This window comes from Oncorhynchus mykiss, chromosome 11 (assembly GCF_057628025.1).
Source record: "Oncorhynchus mykiss isolate SJ-2025 chromosome 11, ASM5762802v1, whole genome shotgun sequence".
Lineage (NCBI taxonomy): Eukaryota > Metazoa > Chordata > Actinopteri > Salmoniformes > Salmonidae > Oncorhynchus > Oncorhynchus mykiss.
Window position 1 is genome coordinate 69,596,856 of NC_143032.1, and position 18,088 is coordinate 69,614,943.

Genomic DNA, 18,088 nt, shown 5'->3' on the forward strand with positions numbered 1-18,088 from the left:
AGAGAGAGAAAAACAATAATTGAACCAATTCATTTCTTCCAAATTTGAGGGGAGAGAGAGCGAGCAATACTGGAATGCTTCCAAGTCAAGGTCAGCTTTTGGTGCTATTAATGTATTGCCACCAGGGCCCACCTCGGCAACTGCTAAACTTCTTTCTTACGGTACTACATGATTGACGCTAGCGTAGCGGGTTTACTAACGAGTTGGTTCTAATAGCTATGTTTACCATGAAGTGAGAATGATGTAGGCTGTGTGTAGTGGCTATAGCGGTCATGATATAAATGTTTGGCTTGGAAAGGTTTTTTCGCCTGGTCACAGACAGCTGATGTGTTGTGCTCTGAAGTCCACAAGCAAAGGAAAAGGTGAGAGGAGAGCGCATAGACAGTTGCGAGAAGTAATTATATATACAGAACAAGCAAAGTGATCACGCTGTTTTTATGTGTATGCTATGTTTGCGTGTGATCAGGGCTGTATTCATTCCGCCGATTCTGTTGAAAAACATTTCTTAAATGTAAGAGATTGAAACGTGGATAAAAATACCTACATTTGTCCAATAGACACATACATTTGCAGTTGTTGGATTAATGATTATTCCCTAGATCAGCTAGATGCAGGCAAGAGTGTGCAAGGAGGTATTGAATGTGTCACATGCTTTACTCAAAATTCTCTACGTTGTAAACCTTTCATAGGCTTGGTTGTTGCAACCTGATGATGGCTACAGGGAAATGACAGTCATCCAATATGCTGTAATAGAAATAAGCCATGCAAAAAAATGTAAATACAAAAAATCTTCCTCCTTCATTAAATGGCACTGACCACCACTGGCGTACGCATAGTTAGCAGATATTATCGCAGGTGCAGGTGTTTCTAGCTCCAACAGTGCAGTATACCTAACAATACAAAACACACAAATCCCCAAAATATATAAAAATATGTATGGACGTATACAGTGCATGTGGAAAGTAATCAGACCCCTTCACTATTTCCACATTTTGTTACATTACAGCCTTATTCTAAAATAGAATTTAAAAAAACAACTAAAAATACAAAAAATATTTAAAAACAACAACATTTTATCATCTACACACAATACCCCATAATGGCAAAGCAAAAAACAGGCTTTTAAAAATGTTTGTTAATTTATAAATAAAAAAAACATAATGTTTACATAAGTATTTAGACCCTTTATTCAGTACTTTTTTGAAGCACCTTTGGCAGTGATTACAGCCTCGATCCTTCTTGGGAATGACGCTACAAGCTTGGCACACCTGTATTTGGGGAGTTCTTCCCATTCTTCTCTGCAGATCCTCTCAAGCTCTGTCAGGTTGGATGGGGAGCATCGCTGCACAGCTATTTTCAGGTCTCTCCAGAGATGTTTTATCTGGTTCAAGTCCGGGCTCTGGCTGGGTCACTCAAGGAAATTTAGAGACATAGGGTTGTTGTCCTATTGGAAAGTGAACCTTCACCCCCAGTCTGAGGTAGTGGGCAGGTTTTCATTAAGGATCTCTAGGTGCTCCGTTCATCTTTCCCTCGATCCTGACGAGACTCCCAGTCCCTGCCGCTGAAAAACATCCCCACAGCATGATGCTGCCACCACCATACTTCACCGTAGGGATGGTACCATGTTTCCTCCAGACGTGACGCTTGGCATTCAGGCCAAAGAGTTCAATCTTGGTTTCATCAGACCAGAGAATCTTGTTTCTCATGGTCTGAGAGTATTTAGGTGCCTTTTGGAAAACTCCAAGCGGGCTGTTATGTGCCTTTTTACTGAGGAGTGGCTCCGTCTGGCCACTCTACCATAAAGGCCTGATTGGTGGAGTGCTGCAGGGATGGGAGAACCTTCCAAAAGGACAACCATCTCCACAGAGGAACTTTAGAGCTCTGTCAGAGTGACCATCGGGTCCTTGGTCACCTCTCTGACCAAGGCCCTTCTCCGCCGATTGCTCAGTTTGGCCAGGCAGCCAGCTCTAGGAAGAGTCTTGGTGGTTCCGAACTTCTTCCATTTAAGAATGATGGAGGCCACTGTGTGCTTTGGGAACTTCAATGCTGCAGAAATCTTTTGGTACCCTTTCCCATATCTGTGCCGACACAATCCTGGCTCGAAGCTCTACAGACGATTCCTTCGACCGCATGGCTTGGTTTATGCTCTGACATGCACTGTTAACTGTGGGAACTTATATAGACAGGTGTGTGCCTTTCCAAATCATGTTTAATCAATTGAATTTACCACAGGTGGACTCCAATCAAGTTTTAGAAACATCTCAAGGATGATCAATGGAAACAGGATGCACCTGAGCTCAATTTCTAGTCTCATATTTCTGCTTTCTATTTTTTATAAATTAGCAAACATTTCCAGAAACCTGTTTTAATTTTGTCATTGTGGGGTATTGTGTGTAGATTGCTGAGGAACATCTAATTCATTTTAGAATAAGGCTGTAACGTAACAAAATGTGGAAAAAGTCAAGAGGTTTGAATACTTTCCGAAGGCACTGTATAGCCAAGTTATCGTTCGTTACTCATTGTGTATTTATTCCTTTATTATTATTTTTCTATTATTACATTTTTTTTCCTCTCTCATATTGTTGCGTAAGTAAGCATCTCACTGTTCGTCCACACTTGTTGTTCATGAAGATTGTGACAAATAAAATTAGATTTGTGAAAGGTAAGGAACCAAGATGAGTTGAGGATACTGCAGCTAGTGATTGGATCAAGAACATCACATTTCCACACTTAACTACAGACAACATTGACCCCTGTCAATTTAATAGAAATGGTAACCCTATGTACCCAGGTCAAAAGTAGTGCACTACATAAGGAATAGGGTGACAAAAGAATAAGAGAATGGGGTGAGAAGCAGAAAAAAGTTTCACCAAATATGGATAGCGTAGTGGAGGGACATCGCATCCCAGCAGTAGTACTCTGAGCATCATACCAGCGACCAGAGGAACTCTCATTCAGCCTACCAATCACAGTGAAGTTTTACTATCATTACTGACTTCCCAGCCATTATAGAGCAGTGCTGGAAGACCTCGCTTCTATTAAAATAATGGGGGGGCTTATAAGAATGATATGAATGTTTATGATATTACCTTCATTGTATGATGGAGATTTACATTTTCTTTCAGTTGGAATTTGTATGAAGAGATGGAGATAAAATCTCACTGTGATTCTACACCATACAAGAAAACAATATAAGACATTTCATATTCATACATCACAGAGCACAGAGACTGCTGCCAAGGGTATGTGTTGGGTTTCCATGAACACATACTGTAGGTACACTGACCCAAAAGTAAAACCACTGATCCATCACTTTTGATCGTTTGTATCCAAATGTTAGTCACTTTTTATCTACAATGTTCATGCGATAAATGCATAGGAGTAGAAACTAATGCTTGAATTTAAAGATTAAAATGAAAGAGGTAATACCAGTCTTATTCCATTTAATTTCATTTTTGGAGTGTATTCAATTTCTTTCATTTTCCCCTGTGGGAAACACCATTGAAGTGCTGCAAACTTCTACACTGGTCCCTGTGCTTTCCTCCATTGTCTGCAATTACCATTCTGTTTCACATACCACCCGAGGACTGTTTATTCCTCAAGGTGATGGACTAGTCTTTTTTTTTTTTTACAGTCATTGTTTATGTACTTATACCTCAATGTAGACTTATATTGTACAACACGTGATTACAACTACTGTACAACGGGTATATGATAACATCCATTGCCAACGGATCAACCGAAATATCTGACAATGTATAGTCTGCTGCAGTATACACGTTGTTTCCCCTGTAGGCAACCTTTTCTAAGTAATAACACTATTGTCAGGGTATATCAGCTAAGAAAATTTAGAGATTTTGTTCCCCCTCAGTTCGCCATCTTCGCATATTAATGTTCCTTTGTAATATTCAATAAATGTCTGGATCCAGTTTGTATTTACGCAGTGAAATGTGCAGCAGTGCGCCGCTCCAACATAACTTGTTAGCTAAAATCAGAGCGGCTGTGTAAATATATCACAGAGTGCCGATTCATCACCAGTTGGGATTTAGAATGCAAAACAAATCTTGCATTAATTATGCTGTATTTAAAATTAATAAGAGCTTATTGACTGTTGATATGTTGACATGTTTATTACATAAATGGCACCAGCACTGATGAATTCATACAGTATAGTTAGGCTACGGCATCAGGGTCTATGTCCTCAGATCAGAACATGGCAGGGTGTATTCTTGGCTTTGCAAGAGGGGTGAAGTTAAAAGCCTTTTACTGTTAAGAGGTGATTTCTTCCCCCTCCATGAGGGATAGTTTGCTTTCAGGGAGGAAGTGGATGGGTTTCTCATGCCTTGGGATATAAGACAGGATAAAATAGAAGCTGGCTCTTATCTCAATGTGTCCTTCCATTAAGAACATGACATTAAATCACTGTGAGCTTGGATGCTTCCTGCCTCGGGCCAACGGAGGACACGTAGCAACTTCATGGGCATGCAAAGGACAAGTATAACTCAGTCAGATACAATTTTGAAATGAGAATATTTCTATACAATGTTCATTACAGCTTCAAACAACATATGATTTTGGCGTGTGGTGCGTGGGTACAGAATAAAACCAACAAAGCTGCAGTGTGACCTGAAAGGGCGAGATGAATACAAAATGATCTGAAATGTGAGGTTTGTGGAATCCACCACGGAGCCGACCCTCAAGAAATGTTTCAGAACAAAAACTGTATTTTAAAGGGAAAAACAAGAAGATGCCTTCAGGGCAATAGCAAACCAACATTTACTCAGCTTGGAGTACAATGGAGTTTTCATAAATGCTGTTTCAGGTCATATAGGCCATGCTACCGGAACCCCTGAGTCTGAGGAGAATCAATGAACACCACCACAGATCAAAGTATACTGTTATTCACCTCCTACACACGCTCATTAAAATACCTACCAAAAATAGACCTATAACTACATTGAATGATGACTTGACTGCAAAATCAAACAAAAGAGTACAAGAAACAACAGAAAAGGGTCCTCTTGTAGGTACAGTACTAGCGTTACAGACAAACGCATCAGTTCTCTCCTAGACATTCTCAATAATAAGACCGAGATCCCTCTAAACAACAACCATGGCATCATCAGTGAGAGATTTCTTCAGGTGTTGTATCATGCTGTTGTTGACATATGGCTGAGGAGTGGTGAGGAGTTAACAGCAGCTGTCTCAAGTCTTCACCAGGTATACTGTCTGCCTCATTATCCTGTCCAAAACCCTGGCTTGAAATATGCGCAAACCGTCTCTGCTCCTTGTAAACTGATGGCTGATGCCTCCACCCGTGTGACAGTTTTCAAATGTGTTTTTGTATTACTCTTCGTTGCATTGTAGCCAGCACCCTTGAGGCCTACTCTGATCATTCGTCAATTCAGTTCAAGTGATTTTATATGAAAGGGAGGATAAGGTAGGTAAGGGGGGAAACAGGCTGCCACAAGGAGATAAACCATAAAACAGATAAGCAGTCAAGAAATTGCAAGTCAGGAAAAGTTTACAATCAAGAGGGTTGAGGGGGGCTGGAACATTTGTAGACTGCAAATTGACCGCAAGAAGCCCAAACAGATATGTTTGACTAAAACACAATCATTTCAAACCTTGCTCACATTGCTATACGATCTCGCATATCTCTATTATGGGTGGGAATACCTGGGAACAGATTTCTTAAATTAAAATCACTTTGAGCTGATTTCCTGGTGTTTTTACAGTCTTTTATGTCCAACAATGAAAAAAATGACTTGGGGTGTCAAATAAAACCCCAAGTTGGCGAACCCTGCTATAAAACACAGTGATATTAAAATTAATTCAACAGTTGACATAAAACTGAGACAAAATCCATGAGAAACCTAAAGGATATAGGGGCAACCTGGGATTTGGTTCTACATGAATAACATAGTGCTCAGCTATGCATCAATCTTCATACTTCCACATTAATCAAAACCTGGTAGTAGATATTGTATAACTAACTAATAATGGAAGGCTCTTCAAGTATAATTTAAATAAGAAACACTTCACTTATCAAAATGAATATCAGCTGCATTGATCAAATAACCATGTGTATCGGATGTGTGAGGCAGAAAGTGACACTTAAGCAGTGACGTGCATCACATATTATAGAAGCACTAATCCAATAAGGTGGATCAATAGCTACCATGGACCGAACACAGAAACTGCTTGGTCCACCAGGATGGAGTGTATTATGGCTGTGTCTCAATTATTTCTATCACAACTTGTCCTACAGCACTGTTCTGCCCTGTTCTCTCCCACTGAATTCGCCCTATGGATCAACAGAGGACATGTTTGAACAGCCGACCCATGGGCCTCAGATGAGGAGGCTTAAGAAACAGTGAAAGACCATCAGGCTGACTTGTGGTGGTCACTGGGACTGGCCATGCAGCTAGGGCAAGATTAAAGGCACACTGGCTGTATCCGGAATAAGCACTCTATTTCCTATGTAGTGCACTACTTTTGACCAGGGTCCATAGGGCTTAGATCAAAAGTAGTGCACTCTTTAGGTAATATGGTGCCATTTTGGAAGGACACTGGTAGTCTGACGGATGATGGGGACTGTGTACTACATTAGGTATGTAATAGGTTGCCATTGGAACCAGCTCACTGCTTAGCTCAGCAGAATCTCTTTTATTTTAGTGACACTGTCCGTCCTCACTGAAAGGTGAAGTCTTGCTCGCTGCACAAATTTCAGTGCCCCCTATATAAAATATCCAAATATTAACACCATGTGAAACCTTTAGGTTTCTTGCTCATTGAAAATCATTACTGTGAACAGAATAGCAAACAGAGGTCAATTAACATAGATGAACCTTACACTATGTTACTCCCCACCCCCTACTGAGCTGTTGTATTAATGCCAAAACAACTATAAAATAGCTTTAGGTCATCCAACTCAATAGAATAGAAACAACACTGTGGTAGGCCGTCCTGTGATTTTATACAGAGATTTACTGAGGAACCCCACTCTATCAAAATACCATTTGTTTGAGATAGTCAAATATAGATTTCAGCAATGCACCCATAAATCAACATGACATGTTTTTTCGATAATAATATTGAATTCTCTTCGACTAAATAAAAGATGTGGGCTCTCTTTGTAACAGACACACATGTAACTACATGGAGGCTTATGGCCAGATTCAGACCTGCCTTAGCTGTGTTTGCACAGTAGCCTTTGATACTGCCCCCCACCCATGGCTTGTTCCGAAAACACATGGGTTATATGCTACAGTGTAAAAACTATGTTGCATGGTGGATTGAAGTGAGCCCTTGAGAGGACCTTTGTATCTGGTTAATTTTCTATTTCTGTGAATTTCTGATAAATGGACCACTTTCAACCTCTCCAATCAGCAATCTTTTGTTCTTAGGTACAAGAAACACATTATGTGCATGCCAATTAAACATAGTGTTACTAAGAAAGGTTTTTCATGAAGCTTTACATTTTTTTACAGGAAGTAAGCGTGTGTATGTGTGTGTGTGTGTGTGTGCCTCCGTATTTAGGCAACATGGTCAAATCAATATGGTTGACACTTGTGCTATTGAAAACAAACACAATGGCAAATGAGTCGAACAAAATTATTTCCCCCACTAAATGTAGAAGGAAAACATAGCTGTAGCAATTCTGATAAAATCATAGTTGGTAATCCATAAATCACCCAAAAGATTCACATTAGCAAACTATTCCAAAATCATATGTAGCTAAAAGGCCCTCTCACCAAGTCCGTTATTTATACACTTAAAATAAATACGAGCACGTCTTGTTTATGATGCAGTTCGCACCCTTTGCAAAATATCATCTTGTCGCAGTTTGTCAAATATTTATTCGGAACAGGTTAGATTTCTGTGTCTTTTCGTGGGCGAAAATAAGCTGTTGAACAATAGAAATTGTTATCTGGGACACTGCCACTGACAGGTCTGTGGGTTCGTTGTGTGAATAAATTAAATGTATCTGCCCGTTTATGTTTGCAATGTATAAGTGCAGCAATTTATTAATTTAGTCAATGTATGAATTTACCCAATGTGATTACATCACATCAGAGCTACTTGTCACACTTTTCATACAAACTTCCCCACCAGTTCATTGGCAACGCTGTAGCTTATTTTATAGCCACTCAGAAAGCAAGAGGATCGATCGATACTTCTCTCCTTGAAAGGCCTTGGTCTATTAGTTTTAAAATATCGCTCAAAATAAGATATATATATATATACAGTACCAGTCAAAAGTTTGGACACACATACTCATTCAAGTTTTTTTCAATTTGTACTATTTTCTACATCGTAGAATAATAGTGAAGACATTAAAACTATGAAATAACACATATGGAATCATGTCGTAACCAACAACAAAAAAAGTGTTAAACAAATCTAAATATATTTATATTTGAGATTCTTCAAAGTAGCCACCCTTTGCCTTGATGACAGCTTTGCACACTCCTGGCATTCTCTCAGCCAGCTTCAACTGGAATGCTTTTCCAACAGTCTTGAAGGAGTTCCCACATATACTAAGCACTTGTTGGCTGCTTTTTCTTCACTCTGCAGTCCAACTCATGCCAAACAAATGATAGTCCCACTAAGCGCAAACCAGATGGGATGGCGTAGGGTTACAATTTTAACTCTATGCCTAATTTTGAATTTGAATAATTTCACCCTAAGGCTGTGTTTACACAGGCAGCCCAAATCTGTCACGCCCTGATCTGTTTCACCTGTCCTTGTGATTGTTTCCACCCCCTCCAGTTGTCGCTTATTTTCCCCAGTGTATTTATTCCTGTGTTTCCTGTCTCTCTGTGCCAGTTCGTCTTGTATGTTTCCAAGTCAACCAGCATTTTTCCCGTTCTCCTGCTTTTTGCATTGTCCTTTTTCTAGTCCTCCCAGTTTTGACCCTTGCCCGTTTCTGGATTTTGTACCCGCCTGCCTGACCATTCTGCCTGCCTTGATCACGAGCCTGTCTGCCACTCTGTGCCTCCTGGACTCTGATCTGGTGTTGACCTTCTTGCCTGTCCACGATCATTCTCTTGCCTACCCCTTTGGATTAATAAACATTGTAAGACTCCAACCATCTGCCTCCTGTGTCTGCATTTGGATCTCGCCTTATTAAAATCTGGTCTTTTGACCAATCACATCAGATCTTTTTCCATCAGATGTTTTCCAGAGCTGATCTGACTGGCCAAAAGACCTGTTAGTGAAAAAAAAGATCAGAATTGGGCTGCCTAATTCAAAATTGTAACCCCACAGGGAACTTTCTGGATGGACATAAAGAATTCAAATAGATTAGGCAATGGTATTAACTAGTACGTTGACCAAGGAAGATTGGCAAATGGGTACCAGGGTACCCTGTGTTAAGCATGGCTGCTTTGAACTAATTACTTTTGTACAAAGTAGGATTATTTCACACTTGGAAATAGAAAAATATGCATGTCATAAAGGGAACAACTTTGTGATTCTGTGGACGCAGTTAAATTCACACTAAAATGTTTTTCTAAATATACTTTATTTAAAGGCTACGGATAAACTAGTAGGCTAAACCCCCACTTATAACTTGTGTTGAATGTCGTTTTAGAACTACACTGAACAAAAATATAAAACGCAACATGTAAAGTGTTGCTTACATGTTTCAGAAATGTTCCATACGCACAAAAGGCTTACTTGTCTCAAATTGTGTGCAAAAATGTTGTGTCACGTTCTGACCTTTATTTCCTTTGTTTTGTATTTATTTAGTATGGTCAGGGCGTGAGTTGGGTGGGCAGTCTATGTTTGTTTTTCTATGATTTGGGTAATTCTATGTTTCGGCCTAGTATGGTTCTCAATCAGAGGCAGGTGTCATTAGTTGTCTCTGATTGAGAATCATACTTAGGTAGCCTGGGTTGCACTGTTTGTTTGTGGGTGATTGTCTATGTTATTGGCTTGTGTCAGCACAGGTCTCATTTGTAGCTTCACGGTCGTTATTTGTTTATTGTTTTGTATGCAGTGTTCAGTACTTTCTTTATTAAATATTCACTATGAACACATACCACGCCGCATTTTGGTCCTCTGATCCTTCTCGCCTCTCCTCTTCAGATGAAGAGGAGGACGACCGTGACACCAAGATAATACCTGATAATACCTGACAGTTGTGGCATATCAAGATGCTGAAAAAAAACAGCATGATTACTACACAGGTGCACCTTGTGCTGGGGACAATAAAAGGCCACTAAACTGTGCAGTTGTCACACAAATGCTGTCTGCAGGAATGTCCAAATAATTTAATGTTCATTTCTCTACCATAAGCCGTTATAGAGAATTTTGCAGTTCGTCCACCCGGCCTCAAACACATTCCACGTTTATGGCGTCGGTTGGGCAAAGTTATGAACAGAGTGCCCCATGGTAGCGGTGGGGGTTATGGTATTGGCATGCATAAGCTACAGACAATGACCACAATTGCATTTTATCTATGACAATTTGAAAGCACAGAGATACAGTGACGAGAGGCTCATTGTGAGGCCCATTTTTTTTTAAAGTATCTGTATTCCCAGTCATGTGAAATCCATAGTTTAGGGCCTAATTAATGTATTTCAATTGACTGATTTCCTTATGAACTAACTTCGCAGAATATTTGAAATTGTTGTGTTTATATTTATGTTCAGTATAATACAACACTTTGCCAAATGTTTTTTTTTCTCCTTACTATGACACGCAACTCAATTGACCAGTAACTATTTCTCACTACACAGAGAATATAACTGGGGCTTGGACAGATGGGCTTGGGCAGAGAGACATAAACAAAGACCATCATCTCGTCCACAGAGCCAACGCTGCAGGGTCTGTACTGCATGACGTAAAGATGTCATACAAGCACAAGGTTACAAACTGCAGGCACATCAGACCATGCTTTAATTATTCCCAAGATGGGACACATTTCTCAAGCTCCCCAGAAAGTATTCCCCCTACCAGTCATCAAGTATCTGTCCATCTCCATGATGCTCCGCTCTCATCCCCATACTGTCACTGTCTGTTAACACTACATACTGTCAAACGCTTCCTGTGGAAGTCAAGCTCTTCGTTCTGTTATACTGCAACAGCATCCAGGAAAGGTTTTGTAGATAGATACACTTACAAAAGCTGCTCTCCAATCCACAGTAGACCCTGGTCAATGGGCCCTGGTCAAAGGTCGTGCACTATAAAAGGAAATAGGCTGCCATTTGGGAGGCACACCTGTTTCTAGAATGAAGAGGTGTTGCTGGTCAAGACCACCGCAGAAGGCACCGATTGAATGTGTTGACTGAGATGGATGAACGTATTCTCTGTGGATTGTACATGATTTAGCACTGCGACCGAGAGGGCCACCTCACCATGTCCTGATTGCTCTCCCCTACCTCCGATAAAGAATGAAAAAACTTCAGCATCCTTTATTATAGATGAGCCCATCATGACATTAGAATTGGAGAATGGAATTCAAAACAATGCTTTTGGGGGGGACCAATGCCTACATTGATTTTCCTCCGGAATTTCCCAAGTTGTCAGTGAGAGTGAGATAAAGAGCTCACCACTCAGTCACACCATCTGGGATGTAATTTAAGCTTGTTGTCCACCGAAAACACTTTTTTTTCAAGCCAAATAGCTATATTAGAGCAGGATAATCATGCACATTGTCACATAAAGAGAAAAGCACAGGGGTGAGAGTAGTAGACACACTTATATGGCTGTACTGTACGCTCATACAAAGAAAATAATTCATCAATTGAAGTGGATGCATGTATTCTTGTATTTAATAATTTTGATGCACAGAAAGAAAGACATGAGTCATAAAATAAGCACCTAAACAGCAACCCCAGGCAGTAGCTGCTAGCCAACAGAGCAAGGGGGCTATGTGTTTATTACCACCATCATCACTGTTTATCACTTCTGAATGTACAGCCATTTGGTTTCATTTAAATGTAATTCTGGGCACTGAACTGCACACATTGACAGCCAGATTCTGATGATTCATTCTAGAACAGAATGGCAGTTGGAAATATCACAGCCCCCTACTATCTCAGAGTGAAAACAACAGATTTGACCTTCGTCTCTTTTCATCAATGCAGCCTACACTGCTGAATAAAAACATAAATATTCTACAAAAAATAAAAGTAGAGGCAATTTCAGACCAAGGTCTTAATTTTTCCTTTTTTTGTGTGTGTGTCGGATATTGGTCCAACTGTGTCAATCATATTCAGGGCAGCGAACAGAGAGAGGCACAATCAGCACCCTGGTTCACAGGTGAACTGGTCTATAAAGCAATTTGATGAGTCTCCATGTCAAATGTTTATTGCAAAGCTCTTGGAGACTTACCCAAAGACTCACAGCTATAATCGCTGCCAAAACTGTTATGAACATGTAATGTCTTAGGGGGGTGAATACTTATTTAACCAAAATATATGTTTTATTTTTTATAAATGTTTTATAACTGTTAGAGTATTTTGTGTAGATCATTGACCAAAAATTACAAATAAATCCATTTTAATCCCACTTTGGAAGACAACAACATTTGAAAAAGGTTAAGGGGTGTGAATAGTTTCTGAAGGCACTGTACATTGTGCTGTTCTCTCGTACACAGCGATTGCTGTCAGCTCTACAGTCCTGCTGGATGCTCAGACAGCCAGTCTACAGGTCTTGCATGACCCAACCGTGGTTGTGTACCAAATGGTACCCTATTGCCTTTATAGTTCACTACTTTGACTAGAACCCTATTGGCTTTGTTTAAAAGTAACGCACTATAAAGGGAATAGGGTGCCATTTGGTACACATGTTAGTAACACTTTTGGCAGCGATTACAGCTGTCAGTCTTTTTGGGGAAGTCTCCAAGACCAGTATGGTACAATATTTGCCCATTATTCTTTTTAAAGCTCTGTCAAGTTGGTTGTTGATCATTGCTAGAAAGCCATTTTGATCATTGCTAGAAAGCCACTCAGGAACATTTAATGTTGTCTTGGTAAGCAACTCCAGTGCAGATTTGGCTTGTGTTTTAGGTTATTGTCCTACTGAAAATGAATTCGTCTCCCAGTATCTGTTAGAAAGAAGACAACCACATATACCTGTATGATTTTGCCTGTGCTTAGCTGTATTCCTTTTCTTTTTAACATAAAAAAACTGCCTAGTCCTTGCCGATGACAAGCATACCCAGAACACGATGCAGCCACCACCATGCTTGAAAATATGAAGAGTGGTACTCAGCGTTGTGTTGGATTTGCCCAAAACATAATGCTGTGTATTCAGAACAAAGTTAATTGCTTTGCCACATTTTTTTTGTAGTATTACTTACTTGCAAACAGGATGCATGTTTTGGAAAATATTAGTATTCTTTACAGGCTTCATTCGTTTCGCTGTCATTTAGGTTAGTATTGTGGAGTAACTACAATGTTGTTGATCCATCCTCAATTTTCTCCTATCACAACCACTCTAACTGTTTTAAAGTCACCATTGGCCTCATGGTGAAATCCCTGTGCAGTTTCCTTCCTTTCTGGCAACAGAGTTAGGAAGGACGCTTGTATCTTTGTAGTGACTGTGTGTATTGATACACCATCCAAAGCCGATTTAATAACTTCACCATGCTCAAAGGGATATTCAGCATATGCTTTTTTAATATTTTTTTTCCACACACATCTACCAAATCGGTGCCCTTCTTTGTGAGGCATTTAAAAACCTCCCTGGACTTTGTAGTTGAATCTGTGTTTGAAATTCCCTACTCGATTGAGGGACTTTACAAATATTGTATGTGTGGGGTACAAAGAAGGGGTAGCCATTAAAAACACCTGGTTAACCACTATTATTGAACACAGAATGAATCCTTCCAATTTATTACGTGATATGTTAAGCACATTTGTACTCCTGAACTTATTTCAGGCTTGCCATAACAAAGGGGTTGAATACTTGACTCAAGACATTTCAGCTTTTCATTTTTTTAAATGACATTTTCTACAAATATCATTCCACTGGGGTATTCTATCTAGATCAGTGACACAAAACCTAAATGTAATAAATATTAAATTCCAGCAACAAAATGTGGAAAAAACCAAGGCGTGTGAATACATTCCTAAAGACACTATGTTTTAAAACACACATCTGGAGGAGGACTCAGATCAAATAAATGCATTCACATCGCTGCATGGCCGGTTGGTTCTGCACTGACTATTGACTCAGAGCCAAGGGATGATACGGCTGCACAGAATAATGCAAAGATTGTGATGTACCAGACAACCTTCTTATCCAGTCTTCATTGCAATAACTAGGCTAGCTTAATATTAACAGCTAAATAGTACTCACTTCTAACCTAAAGGATACACATAAATCATGTTTCAGGTGACATTAAATAATCAATTCTAAATGAATGAGGTAGATTATACATACATACCATTTCTCAGACAAAGTAATTAACAAGTAATTACTATTTGTTTTAATTTATAATCTCATCTTTTAATCAAGTGTGCCAATAATGTTGAACCTGACTGTATATTTCATAATTGAATTGGAAAGACAATACTGTGCTTTGTTGCACACTAATTCAATGAAAATTAATGTAGGACTTCTTGGTTAGTTCATTTGCCCGTCCTTCATTCATCAATGGGTAGAGGGAAAGGGGTGTGATTTGGGATGTAACCTAATACTACACCTCTGAGATTAAATCTCACTTTGATAATGATGCCAACGTGATTTATGGTCAGCATGGTATCCAGCCATCACCAACTCGTTACAATGTCAAATCTGCTGATCTCTGAATCATTCTTCGACAGTTACCAGTCAATCCTCATCATGGCAAGTGACATCATCTATCTAAATCTATATAGCTTATGTATCCAGAAATGGATAAACATGATCATTTATATGATCATGATTATCTATTAAACACATCGTTTTCACAATCTTCACCAAAACACACCATTCTCCATGTTGATCAGGCAAGACCCCTGATCAATCCCATGCTAATGGACTTGCAAACATAGAATCACAAATAAAATATATTTTCAAAGGAGTGTTACAACATTTATTCAAACGTGGCTGTATTCCACATGAAATCAGCATGGTATATAGGATAATAATATACATTATACTGTAGCTTCATTGTTCTATATAGCATGCTGATTTCATATTATCTGATTCACATATGAAATCATATTGTATGTAGCCTACTTCAGCCCTGACAGATGGAGATCAGAACACTATCTTATCCTTGCGTGTGATGAGGCAAGATTGGAATTGTGAATCCTTTTAAAAGTTTCCCCAGGGCAGCGTGCACTGGGCTTGCTTAGAGTAGTGTTGTACAGGCGAAACCTCCGTTCATGACCCCCTCGCCTGATTTGAGTTTGTGGTGAATAGTGCTGTTCCACAACTCCATTGATCCTTAAGAGCTTAAATCTGTTGAGTGGTGGCACCGGGGGGAGGGGTAAGGTCCAAGTGCTTCAAAGGCTACCGTGATGGTGCTGGTTGGTTAATAGAATCAACCTTGTGAAGATATGTGCATGCAACACCTGTTTTGACCTCCATCAGAGTATTGTGAAACACGTTTGGAAGAGGCAAGAAGGGAGGTCTCTTCATATTAGGGTACTGAAGTCGACCTCTACCAAATACATAGGCTTAGTCACAAATAGCACCCAATTCCCTTTATGGGTCCTTGTCAAATGTAGTGCACTATAAAGGGAATAGGGTGCCATTTTAGTGCACTATATAAAAAAGGATGCCATTTGAGACAGCCAGTCATCCACTAGCTTTCCAGACCAAGCTGCAAAATAATTCAAGCACAACTACTGTAGCCCTGACTGGTCTATGGTTTTGTGCCATTGAGCGAAATTATCTCATATCAACTCAAATGTTTTTCCCCACCAGGAATGCGAATCAAAACACAATGTATGCCTACATTACACTAGGAATAAAGACATTTAATCTTTTCAATAAGCAATAGCTGACAAGCCAATGCAGAACTGGAGTTAGTGCACAACACCTGAAGCACATCTTAACAGATCCCCAGTAGTCCATCACACCCCAATGTGGAGGAGCAGATCCCCAGTAGCCTACTGCAGGTGGCAGGACCGAGTTTGGGAAACCCTGGCCTACTGGGGAAGCATTATGTCTCATACACTTGAAGGACTGATTGATTACTTGATGATGTTGTAACCCTTTCCTTTCTTATATGAACATCCAGTCATTTGCTCTAAATTTGTATTCATTTTAATTCATACTTACCATTTGTGTAAATTACTTTTGCATTAACTGCTCTCTAAATTGATAGCGGGCGATGATTATGATCATTCGTGCGCCTGTTGCTTCTCACACAGCACATTATACCAGTTCAATATAAGACACAGATAGTACTGGTAAAACGAATTGCTGTATTGAGAAACTGTTTGAGGAGTCGGGAAGAAGACAGTATCCGGATTGTTGAAGAAAAGATCACGAGGACAGAACCGTATGTCCTTCGAGCGAAGGGATGACAAAAAAATAACTCGTGTTACTTATCAAATGGTACTACCATATGGTAATAATATTTTTGGCAAAAAAAAGTGTCCAACTCAAGCAGTCATTCAGTTCATTTAGAGAAACTTGGCAAAACACAAGCAACGTGAAACTGATGTGTAAGTGCCCAAATAAGAAACCGCAACTGGACCCAATGTTGGAGACAAGTAAAAAAACACACACACATGATACCCAAATTATTTGGATATATTAGATGTCTTGTTTGGAACCTTACCTTTAGATGTCGTGCACGTTGTGCAATAAACAAGGAACACGAAGCCCAGGGAGAGGTAGCGTCCCTTCGTCATCGCACACATACTGTAGCTTCACTTCCCAGTGGATGCGCTGAACCGGGAGAAATTCCCCCGTTTTCACCCTGTTCTTGCAAGCCTTGACATGGTGCTGTCAGTAACAGGTTCCTATGTAATTATCATGGACCATGGGACAGTCACTCTAACCCGCTGGAAAGAACCTTGCGCAGACACACCAGACAACCGTATCTTTACTTCACTTTACTGTGTAACAACACACAGACGTTGTTGCGGGGTACTGCTCGGACTTTTCTAGCACCTCTCATACCAAGCTGTATATGACAGACCGGTAAACCAATGGCGCTTCGCGGTGGGCGTGGAGGAGAGGAGAATGGCGGAAACGCCCGGAGAAAGCAGAGAGTTACGCAGTTGGACATACCGTGGCTGGTGTTATGTTAAAATCAGGGTCGAGACGATTTGGCTTCCCACGACATCACCTTTCTGTAAATGATGAAGGAATAAGAGTTCATTTTTTAAATATTTTTGGGGAGTTGTGGTTTATTTGAGTATGGTAATTTTATACCTATCAAATGAACAAAATATGAAGATTAAAATTACACTCAAGGTTGGACTTGAATTTAGCATCCCTTACAAAAACAGGTTCCAGTTTTGAAAGTGCAGTAACTGCAGTCGACTGTGGTATTTTGGAAGATGTAATTGCAGAATAACCAAAGTTATGCACTCTAACTGCAGTTATGCCGCAGTGTACTGCAGTTATATTGCACTGACTGCATTATATTTTCTTATGGGATGGACCTCAATATTATGCACATTACCTGAAGGCCAATACATTTTTTTAAAGATTGTATTATGTTCAGTAAGGAATAAGTATTTTTCCAAAACCTTGGATTTTCATCCTTGATTTTCATCAGTTTTACCACAGCATCCCATTAACTTTGGCAGGGGCAATTCCCTTTGAAGTGTATGCGTCACCTTGCCTATTAGATTATGGTGGCTGTACCAGTACCTTTAAATGCATCGCCCTGCCTGCTTTATCCCACTCCACTTTTCTGGCTTCATATTGGATAGCCCAAACTACTCTTCAAGGACAGCAAAGAATAACCCAGGAATTACTCAAATACTAATTTAAGATGTCCTCTGTGTTGCCATATCAAGCATGACAGACTCTATTCCATCACACTCTCACCTCTGCATGTCTGGTGAAAGTGACTCACAGAGAGAAGCATCATCAGAGGGCATCACAGGAAAAAAAATGTTTTTTTTGCAGGTCACACTGTCTGAAGAGGATAAGTAATCATTTTCACTAGAACACTTGC

General features: G+C 39.8%; 1 protein-coding gene across 4 annotated transcripts in view; it reads right to left on the reverse strand.

Moving 5' to 3' along the window:
- The window catches only part of LOC110536281 (netrin receptor UNC5D), a 214,593-nt gene extending 197,427 nt beyond the window's left edge, over positions 1–17,166 (reverse strand). For 3 of the 4 annotated variants that reach the window (XM_021621993.3, XM_021621994.3, XM_021621992.3), the window contains exon 1: positions 16,736–17,144. In XM_021621993.3, the coding sequence (XP_021477668.3) occupies positions 16,736–16,817 (82 nt within the window). In that variant the 5' untranslated portion in view covers positions 16,818–17,144. Of the gene's footprint in view, positions 1–16,735 lie in introns of all 4 variants that reach the window. The other variant, XM_090191045.1, reaches the window with a different exon arrangement.
- Between the last annotated feature and the right edge of the window lie 922 nt (positions 17,167–18,088).